This window comes from Mesoplodon densirostris, chromosome 1 (assembly GCF_025265405.1).
Source record: "Mesoplodon densirostris isolate mMesDen1 chromosome 1, mMesDen1 primary haplotype, whole genome shotgun sequence".
Classification (NCBI taxonomy): Eukaryota; Metazoa; Chordata; class Mammalia; order Artiodactyla; family Ziphiidae; genus Mesoplodon; species Mesoplodon densirostris.
The window spans coordinates 93018377-93038338 of NC_082661.1; the positions used below are offsets into that span (position 1 = coordinate 93018377).

General features: G+C 35.2%; 1 protein-coding gene across 1 annotated transcript in view; it reads left to right on the forward strand.

Moving 5' to 3' along the window:
- SLC25A31 (solute carrier family 25 member 31) overlaps positions 1 to 18815 on the forward strand; it is a 32391-nt gene extending 13576 nt beyond the window's left edge. The window contains 5 exon segments of the mRNA XM_060089004.1: positions 2105 to 2232; positions 11172 to 11289; positions 13395 to 13549; positions 15040 to 15165; positions 18615 to 18815. Of these exon segments, the coding sequence (XP_059944987.1) occupies positions 2105 to 2232; positions 11172 to 11289; positions 13395 to 13549; positions 15040 to 15165; positions 18615 to 18815 (728 nt within the window).
- The last annotated feature ends 1147 nt before the right edge of the window (positions 18816 to 19962 follow it).

Consider the following 19962-nt stretch of genomic DNA (forward strand, 5'->3'; position numbering starts at 1 on the left):
GAGTGGGAGGGAGACGCAAAAGGGAGGGGATATGGGAACATATGTATATGTATAACTGATTAAATTTGTTATAGAGCAGAAAAAAAATAAACTGGTAAAAAAAAAAAAACATCCTCTGCAAGTAGTCTGTTGTTGTGTTCTTATAAAACATGGTCTAGAAAATCAAATCTTATTCTTCCGTATCATTTACACCGTCACATTTTACTTTCAACATTTCTCTTCCAGAGGTCTGACCTCAGAAAATAAAAATGCTTAGCTATGTTATTAAGTGTTTTTTATTAACTATGAAGAACTTAAAAATCTCTAAAAATACCTCCAAACGTTAGATTCACCAACTTCCCTCAGTAATTCAATGTGGCCATAACTAGCAAGAAATATTCCTTTATAATTTGCTTATATTTCTCATGTTTTAAGATTTTTATTTTGCTTCCATTAAAGAAAAATTGTTGACCTTTCTTAGTACAGAAAATATTTGTATGATTAAATTATTTATGGAAAAGTGTTATAGTTAAGGGACTGAATTACTGAGCCAGATTGCTTCGGTTTGAATCCAGGTCTACAGTTTTCTGACTAAGTGACACTGGGCAAGTTACTTAACTAACTTCTCTCTGCCATAGAAGTTGTTTTTAACTCATTTCTTCATATTTAAAATGGAGAGACTAATAGTACCTACATCAGGGGTGATTATGAGAATTAAATGAATAAAAAGTAGTTCCTAGAAATTAGTATTATTGTTTTGTTTATATTGCCTCAAAAAATTTTACAGTAATCATTTTCCATTTTTTAAAAAATAGAGCTTTATTTACCATACTTTAATAATTTTAGGGCTTCTCTAAGTTTTGTTTCTGCAGAAACCCAAAGCTGAAGTAGAGCTTTGGAGACAGAAGACTTGATTCAAAATCCTGGTTATAGTTTCTAAACTTATAAAAGTTTCAATTTATGCATGTATAAAATGGGTATTATAGGAGAACATATGTCATAAGCATAGTGTGATGATTAAATGAAATATATAAAGCCTTTGCCAGTGCCTGGCACATATTAAATGCTCAAGAAATTGTAGCTATTACCATTACGTGTTAAATGCCCTAGTAATTTATGCCTACAACTGAATGCCTTGTAACTGAATCAGCTGTGAGGACTGAGATTTCTTGGCTATTTATAAACTTCTTAATTGTCTTTGTGCAACTGCTTTATATTTAGCTTGGGATCACCAATATTCAGTGTTTTTTCCCACAAAGTATAGTTATTTAACAAATAAATATATTTCCCTTTGTGTGTTTATCTAATCTAACTTTTAGTTTCTGAGCACTGGGCCCAGTCAACTGAGATTATCTTCATTTGTATTTTTATCTTTAGAAGACTGATTCTGGGTATCCTATTCTCCCAGCTGGGACTAAAGGTATCCTATTCAGAGTAGCAGGGTCAAACCATCTGTAAAAACAACTATGGGTCATGAAGGGCTAGCCTGTTGTATTCCAGGGCAGCTATGGATTATAAAGGCAGTTCTGAATTATCAGGGTAACACAGTGACTGAATTATAAAGTTTGGTCATTCCATGGAGATTTGAAGTGGGAAGATTATTGACCTTGAAAGTTTCCTACTATCTCTCCATCAAGCCTCTGGAGACTGCCTTGAATTGTAAATTGATTCTTTTTTGGCTAGATTTTAAAATATAAAGATAAGATTCTTTTATCCCTTTCTCATTCTCAGGAGTGTAGACACAAAACAGTTTTGTTCCAACAGCCTTGTTACCATAGGAATTGTATTTTATGATTTGGAAATGAGGCTAAGGATTACTAGCTTCTCTGACAAACACTAGTAAGCTCTGTTTTTCTACTACTAAAGACCCCTATATTCAACTGGTAATGCTTTCCATAGGTTTTTAGGCATTCACGGCTTCCTATTGGAAATTAACAAAATTGAAATGGGGTACGTGGAATTAACACTGCCTTTTTTCTTCAGTTGGAGACACATGTAAACTTTATTTTTTTTCTCATGAGAAAAGATGTTTTAGATAGTTCAAACAGCTAAGTTTGTTAAAACTATGCACATTATTTAATAATAATAAAATATAAGTTTATATTTAGTATATTTTCTTTTGTAGGTTTCTTCAGTTATTGACGTGGCAATTTGGCAAATGTTATCCGGTATTTTCCAACACAAGCTCTAAACTTTGCTTTCAAAGACAAGTACAAACAACTGTTCATGTCTGGAGTTAATAAAGAAAAACAGGTAATTATTGTTTATTTTATTTTGTTATTTTTTAATTGAATGAAAGATTCTTTAAATTATATAGTACTTTGCAATTTTCAAAAGTTTTACACACATGATTTCATATTGTCTCATAGTAATCCCTTTTTTCTGCCACCCCTGTCTGCCTCTCCCCCTTCCTTCTCCCCACTGGTAACCACTAGTTTGTTCTCTATATCTGTGAGTTGCTTCTTTTTTGTTTTATTCATTAGTTTGTTGTATTTTATAGATTCCACATATAAGTGATATCATACAGTATTTGTCTTTCTCTGACTTATTTCACTTAGCATAATGCCCTCAAAGTCCATCCATGTTACTGCAGATGGCAAAATTTCATTCTTTTTTATAGCACAATAGTATTCCATTGTTTATATATACCACATCTTCTTTATCCATTCATCTGTTGATGGACACTTAGATTGCTTCCATACCTTGGCAATTGTAAATAATGCTGCTGTGAACATTGGGGTGCATGTATCTTTTAGAGTTAGTGTTTTTGTGTTTTTTGGGGTATACACCCAGGAGTAGAATTGCTGGGTCATATGGTAGTTTTATTTTTAGGAAAAACAGGTAATTATTTTTTAATATCTCTAAAATTTTTAAAGAAGTAGTTGGATTTGTCTTACTTGAGGGTTTTTTTTCAGTTGAAGTATAGTTGATTTATCAATACAGTGTTGGTTAATTTCTGCTGTATGACAAAGCAATTCAGTTATACATATATGTATATATATACATTCTTTTTTATATACTTTTCCATTATGGTTATTCCAGGATATTGAATGTAGTTCCCTGTGCTATACAGTAGGACCTTGTTGTTTATCTGTTTTCTATAAAACAGCTTACGTCTGCTAACCCCAGCCTCTCCCACCTTCCTCCCCCACCCCCATCCCCCTTGGCAACCACAAGTCCATTCTCTATGTTTGTGAGTCTGTTTCTGTTTCATAGATTGGTCCATTTCTGTCATATTTTAGATTCCACATACAAGTGATATCATATGGTATTTGTCTTTCTCTTTCTGATTTACTTCACTTAGTATGATGATCTCTAGTCCATCTTCCTGCAAATGGCATTATTTCATTCTTTTTTATGACTGAATAGTATTGCACTTTATATATGTACCACATCTTCTTTATCCATTCATTACCTGTGGGGTTTTATTTGGAGAGGAGGTGCTCAAATGGTGGAAAAAAATAATAGTTAAAGCATAGTAACTGTTAGGGACTTCCCTGGTGGTCCAGTGGTTAAGAATCTGCCTTCCAATGTTGGGGACATGGGTTCGATGCCTGGTTGGGGAACTAAGATCCCACATGCCACAGGGCAACTGAGCCCATGCAACACAACTAGAGAGAAGCCCACATGCCACAACTACTGAGCCCGCCTGCTCTGGAGCCCATGCACTGCAGCTGCTGAGCCCACGCACTCTGGAGCCTGTGCGCCAAAACTAGAGAAGTCCACGAGCTGCAGCTACTGAGCTCATGTGCTCTAGAGCCCATGCGCCACAACTAGAGAAGCCTGCACACCGCAACAAAGAGTCCATGCACCGCAGCAAAGACCCAGCGCACCAAAATAAATAAATAAAAATAATAAATAAATAAATACCTTTAAAAAAAGATTAGTAATACCTGAGAAAAAACATAGTAACTGTTAGCATACTATAATATGTATTAAGTTATAGAAATGACATATGGAAAACATAGAATTGTATTAACTTTTACCAGTTTCTCTAAACCTCTTAACACAGTTTTAATAACTAAGAGATGTTTTGTCTCAATGCAATATTTCTCTGAATAAATATTAATTTTAATATAATTTACATTTTATAATTCCTATTCTGCTGCACTAGAAAAATTCAGCATTTAATCTGGTTTTGATAAGCAAAAATAGCAGTCAACAAATGTGTATTTCCTAAACTGAAGTAATTTATTTCCTAAAGAAGCAAATTGTTTCTTCTTTATGACTGAGGCTCTATTTGGCTGAGATTAAAGTGTGTAGGAAGATCAAGTCAAACACAGGAAAATGATAAATTCAACTTAGAGAATTCTCTTGTAAAGCAACTATATTCCAATAAAAATTAATTTTAAAAAAGAGAATTCTCTTTTTTTAATCACAAAGGTGCTTTTTCTTTTCAAGTAATCACTCCCTTGGTTATAAAATCTCATTTTCAAAATTTCCTACTCATATGAACTATGTGTCATTTGTCCTGGTCTCTATTTGTTTTGTTACCTCCGTATACACTAGACCACCTACATTACTGTCAAGATCTTCCCCTCACCCGCCCTTATAAAGTCTCTCTACCCCCTCATCCTTTGTCTTTTTCTCTTCCTCCAGCCAACCAACCAAGCTGTCCTAGCAGATTCTTTAAAAGCAACTATTTATGGAACATTTCTTTGTTGCTATTTCCATTAATTTCCTTTTAGACCCCTTATTTCCTTTATTGAGTGCTTTGCGCTATCATGTAGTTGGAGGTATAAAGGTAACAAAGAAAATTCTTTACGCTTAGATTCAGAAGATCTGGATTTAGGTCCTGGCACTCAGCTTATTTAGCTGTGTGAATTTTTGAATATCACCTCTCTGATCTTTAGTTTCCTCATCTGAAAATTGGACATAAGAATACCTACCTCATGAGGTTTAGATGAGACTAAACATGTAAAGGCACATAAAGTGCTTACAGTAGTGCTGTGCTTTTTTTTAAGTAACTGGTATTTTTTTGAATATTTATTTATTTTTGGATGTGTTGGGTCTTTGTTGCTGTGTGTGGGCTTTCTCTGGTTGCCGTGAGTGGGGGCTACTCTTCATTGCGGTGTGCAGGCTTCTCATTGCGGTGGGTTCTCGTTGCAGAGCATAGGCTCTAGGTGTGCGGGCTTCAATAGTTGTGGCACACAGGCTCTAGAGCACAGGCTCAGTAGTTATGGTGCATGGGCTTAGTTGCTCCGTGGCATGTGGGATCTTCCCGGACCAGGGCTCGAACCTGTGTCCCCTGCATTGGCAGGCAGATTCTTAACCACTGCGCCACCAGGGAAGTCCCAGTGCTGTGCTTTTATGGTAGGCACTCAGAAAAATGTTTCTGTCATCTTTACATAACAATTCTAATAGTTGGAACTTCTCTTGACTAAGAACCTATGTCAGGGCCTCCCTGGTGGCGCGGTGGTTGAGAGTCCGCCTGCCGATGCAGGGGATACGGGTTCGTGCCCCGGTTTGGGAGGATCCCATATGCCGCGGAGCGGCTGGGCCCGTGAGCCATGGCCGCTGAGCCTGTGCGTCCGGAGCCTGTGCTCCGCAATGGGAGGGGCCACAACAGTGAGAGGCCCGCGTACCGCAAAAAAAAAAAAAAAAAAAAAAAAAGAACCTATGTCAGAGGGTCCTCAAGACCATCTTCACGTTCAGCGATTCACTAGGCCTCAGAGAACTCAGAAAAGCTGTTATACTCATGGTTTATTACAACAAAAGGATATAGATTAAAATCAACAAAGGGAAAAGGCACATAGGACAAAATCCAGGAGAAACTAGGTGCAAGCTTCTAGCTGTCCTCTCCTCGTAGATTCACCTGGACAGCACTTAATTCTCCCAGCAATAATGTATGACAACACATGTAATGTGTTGCCAAATAGGGTTGCTCACTTGAGCCATGATGGCCAGGCTTTTTGGGGAGTCAGTTTCATAGGCATGTGTAATGTGACTGACCTTAGCTACTCAGTCTCCAGCCACTGCCCCCACCCACTCAAGAGGTCATACTGATATAGTTTAGCCCAAAGCATACAAAGGGGTGTTCACCATAAATCAAGGTTAGTATAAACCATCTGGTGTTACCCAAAGCTTCAGGCATATAAAGACACTCTAATTAGGTAGGATATTCCAAGGGCTCAGACGGTTATCTCAAAGGAACCTTTGAGTTTGAGCAAGGGTGGTCCTGAAGATCTTTTCAGTGTGTATAGGGTTTGGGCAACACAGGCCTGCTGAGTTAACTCTTTATTGAACATTTTCCACCCCATCTCCCCCAAAAGATAATTCCTATAAGACTAAGCCAAATGGAGCAGTTAACTCCAGAATTAACCAGAAAATTTATGTTACTAACATCTATCCCTAACAGTGTAAATAACATGGCTCTAAAAGTTTTGAAGTTAACTTTGATCCGTGCTAAAATTCTATAATAAATTTCAAATTAGTAGAGCCTGAGGTAAAAACATTTTTAGTATACCTATAAAGAGCATGCTATCTTATTTAGAATGTAAAGGTATTCAGTCACAAGTAATAGTGTAATGTTTAAATATATATTATTTACTAAATCTGGATACCAATGACCCTTTTATTTCTCCCCTTGGACATCAAAATTGTATCCTATCTCTGCCCCCAACCCCCTGCCGAGAAAAGTGGGGGGGGAAAAAAAGAACTGAAAAAGAAAAGTCAATATTTTTGGTTTCTTACCTGGTCTTAAAAGAAGCAGAGAATGTAGAAAAAACAAATACAGTGTATGTGATTTAAAAGTGGTTGATCTACCACAGTGAGGTATCTCTGCACACTTACCAGAATGGCTAAAATGGTGACAACACCAGATGTTGGCACGGATTCAGAGAAGCTGAATCATTCTTACATTGCTGGTGGGAATGTAAAATGATACTGCCACTCTAGAAAAGAGTATGACAGTTTCTTACAAACTAAACATATGCTTATCATACAGTCCAACTCTAGGGCACTTATCCCAGAGAATAAAAACTTTTGTTCACAAAAAAAGCAATGTATACAATGTTCATAGAAGATTGTTTCATTATAGACAAAAATTTGGGAATAACCCAGATTTCCTTCAACAGGTGAATGCTTAAACAAACTATGGTACATCACACCATGGAAGATTACTCAACAATAAAGAGGAACAACCCTTTGATAAAACAAATACTGTATAATCCCCTTAGGGACCTAGAAAAGGCAAGTTCATAGAGACAGAAAGTAGAATAGAGGTTACCAGGAGCTGGGGGGGAGGGAGATTATTTAATAGACACACAGTTTATATTTAGCATGACGAAAAGTTCTGGAAATAGATAATAATGCCGCGTATACAGTATTGTACTTAATGCTGCTGAATTATATACTTAACATGGCTAAAACAGTAAATTTTATGTATATTTTACCACAGTTTTAAAAACAGACTTTTGATACCTACAGAAACTTTGAATGCTAAGTGAAAAGAAGCCAATCTCAAAAATTATATTTGCTTTCTGATTTCATGTATATAGCATTAGTAAGGTGAGAAGATTATAGAGATGGAAATTATAATAGTGGTTGCTAGGAGAGAAGGAGGTGGCTATAAAAGGGTAGCAATGAGGGGTCTTTATCATGGAACTGTTCACCGTGGTGATTGGTGGTTACATGAATCTGCACACATGATAAAATGGCATAGAACTAAATATACACACAAATAAGTGTGTGTAACTGGTGAAATATGAATCAGGTAGATTTTTATCAGTGTTAATTTCCTCTGCTATAGTTATGCTAGATATTAGCATTGGGGGAAATTGGTTGAAAAGCTTATAAACTCCATATGTATTAGGATGCATGTGAATCTGCAATTATCTCAAAGTAAAAGGTTTAAAAAAAAATAACCATGGTAGGGAGGTGTGTGCCTACTATATATACTGTTTCACTGAATTTTTACCTCATCCTTTGAGGTAGTTATTTTTATCCCAAATGTACAGATAAGGAAAGCAAGACAGAGCTTAAAGCACTTACCCTAGTCATGTGTTCATGTCTTTCTAACTCCCAAATTTAGTTCTTTCTATTGCACTCTATTCCTCTCTCAGCTGAGGTGACTAGACTAGATGAGTCTTAGCTGAACTGGGCATAAAATATGCCTCTGCCACTCCTTAGCAGCTACCAGCACAACCCTCAGCAGAGAAGACTAGAACTTCCAGCTGTCTTCCATGCCCAGACAAACTGTTAGAAAGAACTTTGGTCTCAGGGTATTTGTTCTTGGAGGCCTCAAGTCTGTTTATCATCTGTCAACAGTTGAAAATAAACAGGATTATTTTCCTCCAAACCCCCTAGACTCTTTTGTTCTCCTCTCCTTGCCTGACTCTTTTTGATGCCCTCTCCTTTTACAGTATAGTAGTATCTGAAATTACTAACTTATAATTAAAAACTCATTTATGCTGATATACAACCTCTCCTGGGTCTGTTTTATTTTCAGGCTTAATTGTGGAGGGACAGACTTGTTACACAAACACTTGCAGGATTATCATTCAGCATAGATTCTTACTTCTTATCTCCCTCTCCTTCCTCCCTTCCACCCTCCCCCTTCTGCCCTTCCTTCCTTCCATTAGTAGTTTGGCCATACTATTTATACATGTTGTGCCTGACTGCTTTTTCATAGGCCCCACTTTCACTAGCAGAGGGGTCCTCATTTGAATAATAAATTATATGATCATTCACCCAGAAAGTCATGGATCTGTTTTCTTTCTCTTATCTAGGAAGGAAAAAAAAGGTTAAATAGAATTTAAGATGTACTTTATAAATCTTTGTGCTGCATATCATATTTGGTTTGGTTTATTTGCTTGTAAGAAACAGAGACTTAAATTACTTCAAGAAAAATGGGTATTTCTTGCAATGATACACTGGCACTGGAATTTGAACCAAAGACAGCTCTAGGGATCAAACTGTATTCTTTATCTTTGTCTCCCAGGTCACTTAGTCTATCTCTGTCTCTAATGATCTGCTTTTTGTGTGTGTTTGCTCTGTGTTTTCTCATTATTGCCCTTTTTTACTTACCTATATTTTCTTTGTTTCTTTTAAGTTCAGTGTTAATATCATAGTGATTCCTTCTAACCTTTCAGATGGTGAGAGGTTCTTTCCCTGAGATCCATGCATGCTTGAGGAATAACTTACACTAAAAGTATATGTTTATATATATGTGATTTTTATTGGAAAAGTATCTATAGGTTTCAACAGTCTCAAAGTAGACTGAAACCTAAAAAAAATTATTTAATATCTTTTCCATTTCTGTCCTTACTGGTAACTGGCATAGAAATTCTGGAGTCAAATTCCTAAGACTTAAACTATGGCCCAGTTCTACTTTTTCTACCAGGTTACAGATCATCTTCTGGACTATGGATTAGCTGCCCTGGGGTGAGATTCAACCTTCTGGTCTAATCTCTGTGTGGTTATGAACCGTGGCTACCAATACAGTAGAACTTATGAGTTTCATTTAAAAGGCACAATGGGAGTCTGAGTACCCTTCATTAAACAAATATTTATTGAATGCATTACTCTTACTCTGGACAAGGCCCCATGACTTGCTTTCTGAAATAAGCAAATGAATTAAGAATCTAGGCCTCAAAAAAATGTAGACAACCTAAATGTCCATGAACTGATGAATGGATAAATAAAATGTGGTTGTGAAATATTATTTGCCAGTGAAACGGAATGAAGTGCTAACACATGCCACAACACGGATGAACCTTGTAAACACGTTATATGAAAGAAGGCAGTCACAAAAGACTGCATATTGTGTTATTTCATGTATAGGAAATGTCCAGAACAGGCAAATCTGTAGAGACAGAAAGTAGCTTAATGGTTATGTAGGGCTCAGGGGGATTGGGAAGATGGGGAGTGACTGCTGGTGGGTACAGGGTTCCTTTCGGGGTGAAGAAAATGTTCTGAAACTGGTAATGGTCGCACGGCTCTGTGAATATGCAAACAGTCCATTGAACTGAATACTTGACGTGGGTGAGCTGTATGGTGTGTAAATGTATCTCAACAAGTAAAAATAAAAATAATAATTCTGGCCTGAAGAAATTTATAGTCAGTAGAAGATAAGACAGGTACACAAATAATTATCAATTTAAAGTAGAAAGTTATTGTAAATACTATTTAAAAAATGAGAATCTGGAACATGTTGACACATTTTACATATTGATCACATGATTCACCTTTAATTCTCTGAGAGATGAAGTATTTATGGGGAGAGGGTATGATTACATGCAGTTTTGGGTGGGTTTTTATGGGGATCAGAGAATTCGTGGAAGAAATAGAATTTGAGTTAGAGCATAACTTGATAACTTTTTGTTTTAAAAAGATAGGAAGAAAATCTAAAAACAAGAAGGGCATTCCAGGCCAAGAGAAAATTGAGAGTTCCAAAGCATCTGAGACTTAAAATTGTTAGAAATAAGAGCTAGAGAAGTGAGAAACTGAGCTTGACTAGCTAGAATGGTTACTGTGGCCTTGTACCCTAGATTTTCTATGACAGTTCCAATTCAAATATTCCTTTCTTCTCCAGTGAGCTCTAGATGTTGAAAAGCAGTTTATTGGACTTAAGCAGGGCACATTTCAAATGTTTATCAAAAAGAACTTCAACAGCCCACATGAGCTAGTAGATCAATAAGGTCTTACATGCCACTCAACCACATTATAATTGATTTCTGCCAATTTACATGTTGGCATTTGAACATAATCTATATTTTTGAGCTACTTAAATTTATTTCTACTAAAACTACAAAGTGAAATTGTGGCATTATGATGTATTACTCTCCCTCTCCACTGCCGCCAAGAAGGGGAACCACTAAAGCCTCCACAGATGCCTAACATTTTAGTCATAACTAAAATATATTATTAACAAAAAACTTTATAGAGTCTAAAGAGCAGAATATCTTATGTGGCCTCTTTTGCTAACTTGGGCTACTTTTGCTGGAGGACATTAAAATATCTTGGAATTTCAGTATGTCAGCATCTAAGCTGTATCTCCCAGACCACCTGGTAAGAAATAAAGGCTGCATGGACATGAAGGGAAGTATTTTGCATGATAATATATGCGTTATTATAGGTGTTCACTTTATAAAAGCAGTTTGTAAATCTGGCTTTTTAACCTTATAAAAACAAGGATGTTTAAAAATCAGATTCTATAGTTTAATAACCATGTTTTAATTAATATATTTCAGTTCTGGAGGTGGTTTTTGGCAAACCTGGCTTCTGGTGGAGCTGCTGGGGCAACATCCTTATGTGTAGTATATCCGCTAGATTTTGCCCGAACCCGATTAGGTGTTGATATTGGAAAAGGTATGGGATTTTTAGAAATACTAACTCTTTCTTCTTTGTGTTTTTGAACACTGTATTATCTATTTTAGTTATGCTTATAACAAGTGTTGTATTCCATCTAAAAATTTTATTCACAACCAAATGATAAAGTTATAGAGCCTAAAGATTACTACTTTTTTCTTTTCTCTTAAAAGAGAGAAGGGGAAGGCCAATACTGTAGTAACAAAAAGAGTAAGCACAGAGACTGTTTATAACTTATTTCCAGTTTGTTTGTTTGTTTGTTTGTTTAGAGAGCCATCTCCTAGATCCCTTCATGCACTTAGTTTCCTGTCTTGACTGTGGCTCCTCTCTACATTAGGTGTATAACTCTCATCCTAGAGATTCCCTTTTCCTCTGTCCTTACTTATTTATCACATCTTTCTGTGTTTTTGTTATACCCTTGTTTTGGTAGATATGTTCTTTGATAGCTTTCTGAGAAGGTTGAATAGGAGATAAATTGAGATCTTGCATATCTGAAAATGTCTATGTTTCACCCTCTTAATGTTTGGCCATATGTAAAATTCTGGATTTAAAATTCTTTTCTTTCACAATTTTGAAAGCATTAATCTGGATTCTAGTTTCTAATACTGCTCTTAAGAAATCACTCTCTTACTGCTCATCCTTTTTATGTGGCTTTTTTTCTTTTTAATTACCGTATATCTCTGATGATCTGACATTCACAATGATGTATCTTTGTGTGAGTCATTTTCAGTAATTGTGGAGGTCACTCAGTTGCCCCATGTGACTGCAACACAAGTTGGAGTCTTGTGTTGAGTTCTGAGGATGACAGAGGAGTAAGTCACTTGGCTACTCAGGGTGAGGTTGTGGATTTTGAGCATCCAGATGCTAATTTGTTCTCACCACAATAGTACTTACTTCCTCTAATTTTAAGTATTTCTGTGGTTATTGGAATCAAATGGCTCGCTTCTCAACAATATCTCCCTCTGCAAGAAATTAGGTTTCAACTTTCTCTGCTCCACTTAGTGAGTTACCATCCTCCACCTCCTTTCCATCTTGCTAAAATTTGTGGATTTTATTCTCGTCATGTACTCTTTTTTGCTTATTTGGCTTTAAACCTGTTTTTTCTTTATTATTATTTTAATAGAATTTCTTAAGGGAGCAGAGATTCTTTCAACGAGTATTATTGAGTGCGTGAGGTGAACCAGGCCCTGCTTGAGATACAGGTTGTGTATGTGTAATATACACACACATACACACACACCATATTAAACATGGAGCTCCTGGTTCATGTACCTTACAGTCTAGTGGAGATCATGAGTAGTAAAAACAAAAAGAATAAATAACTAAAATATACTGTCAGCAAAAAAGTGCCATGAAAAAAATTCAGGAGACGAGAGTGACATCAATTTAGTTAAGTGATTAGAGAAAATGCCTCAGAAGGGGTGGCAGTTTGAACAAAGATGAGAATAGGAGTTTCATCTATGATGTTTAACTGGCATTCCAAATTTTTTTGTTATTGTTAGGAAACTGAAAATAACATATGTACCTTGGTTTAATTTCAATTCTATAGTTTTGTTTTCTCTCAAAATTGGGAGAACTTAGTTTATTTTGAAAGATTGTATTCTATATATAATATTTGTAAAATATCAAGGAGTTCTATGTCAAGGGAAAATAAAAACAAAACCAGCAAACATTAGAAAAATATGACACCTCATCTAAAATGCCAGTGATCCTTAAAGTTACTAGTTTTTAGCTTTGTCTTTTTGCTTCATCCGTCCTTCTGCTCTTCAGCTGAAGCAAGTTTTGCATGCCTAAGTATTTTCTGAATGCTAACTAGTAACTTCTCATAATTTTATTGAAATGTTTTAAGCCAGTCAGATTGCTTGAATTAGATTGCTTTTATAAGAGCTTAATATTTTCAGTTAAAATATCTTAAGATACTACTTGACATCTTAATTATCTTTAAATGAATGGAACAGCACAAAGACTTGTGCCTTTTTTTTTGTTATAAAGATTTCTAAATGTTAGTTCCAGATAATTTAAATCTGTAAAATGTTTAATTTACTTTGATTAAAGTGTTTATCTGATATAATGTTACTAATAAATTTTAAATGGCTTTATTTTAGGTCCTGAAGAGCGACAATTCAAGGGTTTAGGTGACTGTATTATGAAAATAGCAAAATCAGATGGAATTGTTGGTTTATACCAAGTGTTTGGTGTTTCAGTTCAGGGCATCATTGTGTACTGAGCCTCTTATTTTGGAACTTATGACACAATTAAGGTAATTTGGTACTTTAACTAGTATATATTAAATAAATTGTTTGTTTCTTTTTATTCTAATTAGTAATATGTTCAGCAGGTATGTTTACTTTTAATTATAGAAATCAAAATAAATGATGACATAAGAGATATTATAGCATTCTGTTTAATCATGACTTTTGCCATAACCTAATTAAATTATAACTGTATTATGGATCTGACTTTGGATATAAAGCATAAATATAAACGTTTGATTTTTGTGCTGTTTGCACTGAAAGACTCAAATAGAAAACATGCTGATTAGGTTATATCATAATTAGATCTTTGGTATATAGGAGGGCATCTTCTAACAGAGTTTTTCTGATTTTACATTCATTTTATTATCACTTTTTTACATGCATATTATCAGTTTACTCTCATCAATGGAAAGCAGGCAAGGCATAATTAATTAGTTAAATATGATAAATGCTACTGTAGCTCAGTGATCTATTGGGTACTGTTAGATTTTGTATTGTATTCTCCAGGTTGTTCTGCAATTTGCCTTTTCAGTTCAGATGTAAATAGCACTTCATAAGATAGGAAAGAGAAAGATTGTAATAATGGCTACCATTTTTTGAGGTATTACGTAGTTTTGAGAACCTTGTTAAGGACTTTATATCCTCACAGTGTTCTAGGATAGCTTTTAATATATCCCATTTTAAAGATAAATAACCTAGGAATGGCTAAGTAATTTATTTATGTGGCAAGCACAGGTCCCATGCTCTTAATCACTACATCATAATGCTTCTAAAAAGAAGCAATGAAATGAATCCCAGTATTATTTACTAAATAAGATTAAAACTTGAGGGAAATTTTATAATAGTTTTATATATTATCTCTGCCCTCCCTCATTAGTATAAATGTATCAATAGTTGAATGTTATTTTTATTGTGGTCTGGACATAATACTTTTAGTTTATAGTGTATTTTTTAGACAGATAAATAGATTAATGGAAATTACAGGATCTTATATATGTTTATTTAATCACAGAAAAATTTATGTTTAATCACCCTCTGCTTTCCTCTTTTATCACCTGTAGTAGTTGTAAGATTTAGGAATGTTTCTTCACTAGCTTAGAGCTTTAAAGCTGCTTATCAAACATCACCTGTTAATAATAACAGGCATTCTTTCATCTTTTCCAACTCTATGAGGAAGAACCAGGGAGGAACTTTTTTGGTCACTGGCTGCCATCTCTAGTTTTCAGTGCTATTAATAACAAATCTCCTGTAATAGCAGATACGCTATTCTTTTTCAAATATGCTTTTAAAATATAGCCATGTGTGGGATTCTCATTTCTTATTGATCTCCCGCTATTATTTTTATCTTTCCACATTAAATCCAACTGTTTTTTTTTTACTGCATTTTAAGTATAACTGAGCCCTCTTTCATATATTTATAAGAATTATCCTTTGACTTAATGATTTAAGATATTTTGGAAATTTAGATGGTTACTTGATAATTTTTCTTTTCTAGGGCTTATTACCAAAACCAAAGGAAACTCCTTTTCTTGTCTCCTTTTTCATTGCTCAAGTTGTGACTATGTGCTCTGGCATACTCTCTTATCCCTTTGACACAGTTGGAAGACGTATGACGATGCAGGTATTTTATATTATTTGTAAGTTTAATTGAGTTTTCCAGTATTTGATATTCAGATGTAATTTATTAAAATTTTAGAGACATTTTGGCTGAAAGGCATAGGCCATTTGTTTTACTTACTAAAATAAATACATGATGTATTCTGTCTTGTATTCTTTCCTATCCCAAAGCAGCCATCATCCAGCAAAGTTTCTTCCATGTCTACTATCAGAACAGAAATGTCTTTTACTCCTATAGCATGTATTGTTGTTTGGAGAGTGGAGGGGCATGGCAAGGATTAGATACGCATGTGTCTATCTTAACTGAATATTATTAGATTAAGTAGAATAAGCCCAGTCATAGGCCACTGACATATGTAATCATTTGTTATAGTAGTTTTGCTTTTGTTTTTGTTTTGTTTTTTGCGGTACGCGGGCCTCTCACCATTGTGGCCTCTCCCGTTGCGGAGCACAGGCTCCGGACGCGCAGGCTCAGCGGCCATGGCTCACGGGCCCAGCCGCTTCGCGGCATGTGGGATCTTACCAGACCGGGGCACGAACCCGCGTCCCCTGCATCGGCAGGCGGACTCTCAACCACTGCGCCACCAGGGAAGCCCTGTTGTAGTATATTTTAATAAAAGTAAATAATTTTTAACTCCAAGGATGAAGACTTGTTTATAATGATGTATGTTCTAAATGTAAATACCCAAACCAAAATTTTGATAAAGTCAATCTCCATTGCTATTACTTGTTATACATTCATTCATTCAACAAATAATTGAGTGCCTATTCACCAAGCTCTGGTGACACAAATAAAATAAGGCAGAACCTGCACCCAAATTCATAGCATAGTATTGAAGGCATACTGTTAATGGTTTAAGTAGAAATGTGCATAGGTTCCAGGAATGCAATAGGGGAGGGGGTACCCAAATGCTTAAAGTGATCAGATATGGCCTCTTAGAGAGCTAACTCTCAGTAAATAGGCTTTTTCTCCAGACAGTGAAGAATACATTCTCAGCATGGGGGAAAAAACATACCTAGAGGTATGGCTTGAGAAGAATTTCAGTATACCCATATGATAGGTTTCATGAGGACAAGTGAAAATAATGAGGCCAGAAAGCTGTGTTTATTATGTGCCAGAACTGTCCTAAGCATTTTACACTTTAACTCATTTAATTCTCAAAACAATGCTGTGAGGTGTAGTTATCCTCATTATTCTCTACAAAATGGTCCTGGAAGAACCCAGTGGGCCACCTGAAAGGGTAAAGCATATCTAACCTATTGCTTCATTTATGGACTATCCTTAAAGTTGTTACTTTTATATCTGTGTTTCCTCTTGATCTGTGTCTAGCTCTAGTTTAATAAACTGAAACACTTTTGAAAATTAGTTTGCGAATAGACTGTGGATTAAGTAAATGGTACTGTATCAATGTTAAATTATCTGATTTTGATAACTGTACTTTGGGTATGTAAGAAAATATTCTTAGAAAATGCACACTGAAATGTTTAAAAATAAGGGGCAATGATAGCTGCAACTTACTGTCAAAATAATTCAGAAAAATAATTGTGGGTGTGGATTTTTATATATATATGTGTGCATTGCTGTATGTATAAAACCATACCACTGCCATAACATAGTACCAAAGACTGGGTGGTTTAAGCAACAGAAATTTATTTTCTAACACTTTGGGAGGTTAAAAGACAGTCAAGGTGTCCAGCAGGGTTGGTGTCTTCTGAGGGCCTCTCTCCTTGGCCTGTAGATGGCCTTCTTCTCCCTGTGTCTTCTCATGGTCCTTTTTCTGTTTCTTTTCTTATAAGGCTTATCATAGTGGATTAGGGCCCACTCTAATGAGCTCATTTAACCATAATTATTTTTATAAAGACCTGGTCTCCAAATTTAGTCACAGTCTGAGGTTCTGGGGTTAGGTCTGCAATATATGAATTTTGTGGGGACACCATTCATAACAGTATTCTTTAATTTTTGCATTTTGATTTTATATCCCACAACTTTGTTAAGCCATATTACAAACACTAATCTATGTGTACACCCTTTGAAGTTTTTTTTTGTTTTTACACACAGTGATATAATCTGCAAATAATAGCAGACTTTTTTCCCTTCCTTATCAATTCTTATGCCTTTTATTCCTTTTCTTGCCTTTCTGCACTGGTTGAGACCTCTGATTCAGTGTTACATTAAAGAAGTAATAACTGGCAACCTTGTTTTGGTCCTAGTCTTACCGGGAATGCCTTCAATGTTAACAGATTACAAAGTTTAATGTTCGCTGTGGATTTTTCGTAGTTATCCTTTATTATATTATGACTGGTCTTTTCTGTTTTGGGTTCCAGTAATTTTTAATCATGAATGGTGGTCATGTTTTTTTCTATATCGAGATGATCATTTTTCTTATATGCCTGGGATCAATCCAGCTCGGTCATGGTGTATTGAATTTTGTACCCCTTGCTGGGTTTGATTTGCTGGGTTTTGTTCAGGATTTTTGTTTCCGTGGTTTCTGTGACATAAGCTTGTCATTTTTTTCCTTCTTGTGTTATCCTAGTCTAATTTTGGTATCAGGCCTATGCAAGCCTCATAAAATATGTTAGGGAGTCTCCCCACTTTTTCTCTTCTTTGGAATAATTTCTGTGAGATTGGAATTAAATTTCCATTGAATGTTTTGTAGAACTCACATATAAAGCCATCTGGACACGTGGTTTTCTAATTTATGAGAAGATTTACAACAACTGATTGAATTTCTTTAACGAATTTAGTATATTCTAAAGTTTTTTCCTATTCTGTTGGTAAATTATACTTTTTAGGAATTTATTTCCTCTGTGTTTTCAAAATAATTGTCATAAAGTTGTTCATAATATCACCTTGCTCTTTCTTAATTTCTGGGTCATCTGCAATGATGTTACCTTTGCCACTTCTAATAATTTGAGAGCCTTTTCTTGTTTTTCCTGAAATGGTGTTTCTAGAAATTTGTCAAAGTATTTCAGATAACTAACTTTTGACTTTTTATACTTTCTCTTGCGTTTATTATTTCCTTTATTTCTGGTGGTTAAAGTTACCACTCAAGCTGCATCTTACAAATTTAGTTGAGGAGTTTTGTGGCTGTTAGTTGGGTTTTAAATATTTCCTAAGATGTGTTTTTCTTAATACCCAAACGTGATATTTTTTTAGTTACCTTTTTTGTTCTTGATTTCTCTCTTAATTGCAATTTGGTGAGAGGATAAATCATGGTATGTGATGCCAATCTTTTAAAATTTGTTAAGCCTAATATGTGGCCATTTTTCAAGTGTGCCTGAAAAGCATGAGTATTCTGCAGTCAGTGGGAACAATACTCAATATATGACCATTAACTCAACATACTTACTCAACACAGTGTTAATTTTAATCTATCCCTGTTGCTAAATTAAATCTGTCTTATGATAAAAGATGTTAAGATAATGGCAAACTCTTTGTCTTTCTTTGTACAGAGTGGTGCAGCTGAATGGCAATATAAAGGAACTTGAGACTGCTTTGTGAAGACATACCAACACGAGGGAATTGGCGCATTTTTTCGTGGTGCCTTCTCCAATATCCTTCATGGTACAGGGGGTGCTTTGGTGTTGGTATTATATGATAAAATTAAAGACCTCCTTAATATTGATATTGGAGGTAGTTCATCAGGAGATTAAATTGAAAAATGGATATAGTTAACTTATTAAAGATACAAATTACATAGCTGCCATTTGTGTACATTTTGATAGTGTGTTATTACCACCAGTATTTTCTTAAAGTGCTACTTCTGCAGTGAAGCATAGGCTTTTTTCAAGGATTTAAATACTAAAAAATCAAATAACTGTGGTTTCTTTCCTACTTAGACTCAAACTCACTTTAATGAGGAATTTTACTTAAGTGGTACATGTTATTTTTATTAGTTTAAAATCTTTTTCTTTTGTGATTAAGAAAAGTAATTTTTTTTTTTTTTTTTTTTTTGTGGTACATGGGCCTCTCACTGTCGTGGCCTCTCCCGTTGCAGAGCACAGGCTCCAGACATGCAGGCTCAGCAGCCATGGCTCACGGGCCCAGCCGCTCTGCGGCATGTGGGATCTTCCCAGACCGGGGCATGAACCCGTGTCCCCTGCATCGGCAGGTGGACTCTCAACCACTGCGCCACCAAGGAAGCCCAAGAAAAGTAAATTTTATAATGCTAAAATCTAAGAAATGAAAGTATCTGCTTTTAAAATGATATTCGTTTAATGTAACTATCTCCCTATCTTTTAAAATCATATGATATGACAAATATTTCTTCAAAGCTTATTAGGAGATGTCATCATGCTATCTATGGGCGTAAGTAAGCTTTATTCTACAATATCTCTACTAAAGCAGCTCAGGTTATTACTATATATTGTGTTTATGGTATCATATAGCTTTTGATAAGCATAGATTCTAGATCTGATCATTAAAAAATTGATAATGACTTTAATGACACTGCAAACTGTAGTTGGAAAGTAAAAGATATAAAAATGGCATATGTGCTAACTTTTATCTATAAAATAAATAAACTCTTGCTAATGTGAGTATATCTTGGATCAAAAAATATCCCCTTGAAAATTACTTTGTGTACTTTGTATTGATGATAATAAAGGTTTAAAACTTATTCCTGACCTTTATTTTCCTTGATTCTAACTTATTAATAAGCAGAGAGTAACCAAATTTTTGTTAGAATTGGGAACTGGCTTAAAGACAGGAAGCAGGGTTTTCAAGGTTTTGTACAGGAGTCTGTCTTGTTTCTCAGAAATGTTGTAGAAGATAGTACATTTGAAATCCCCAAGACTTTAA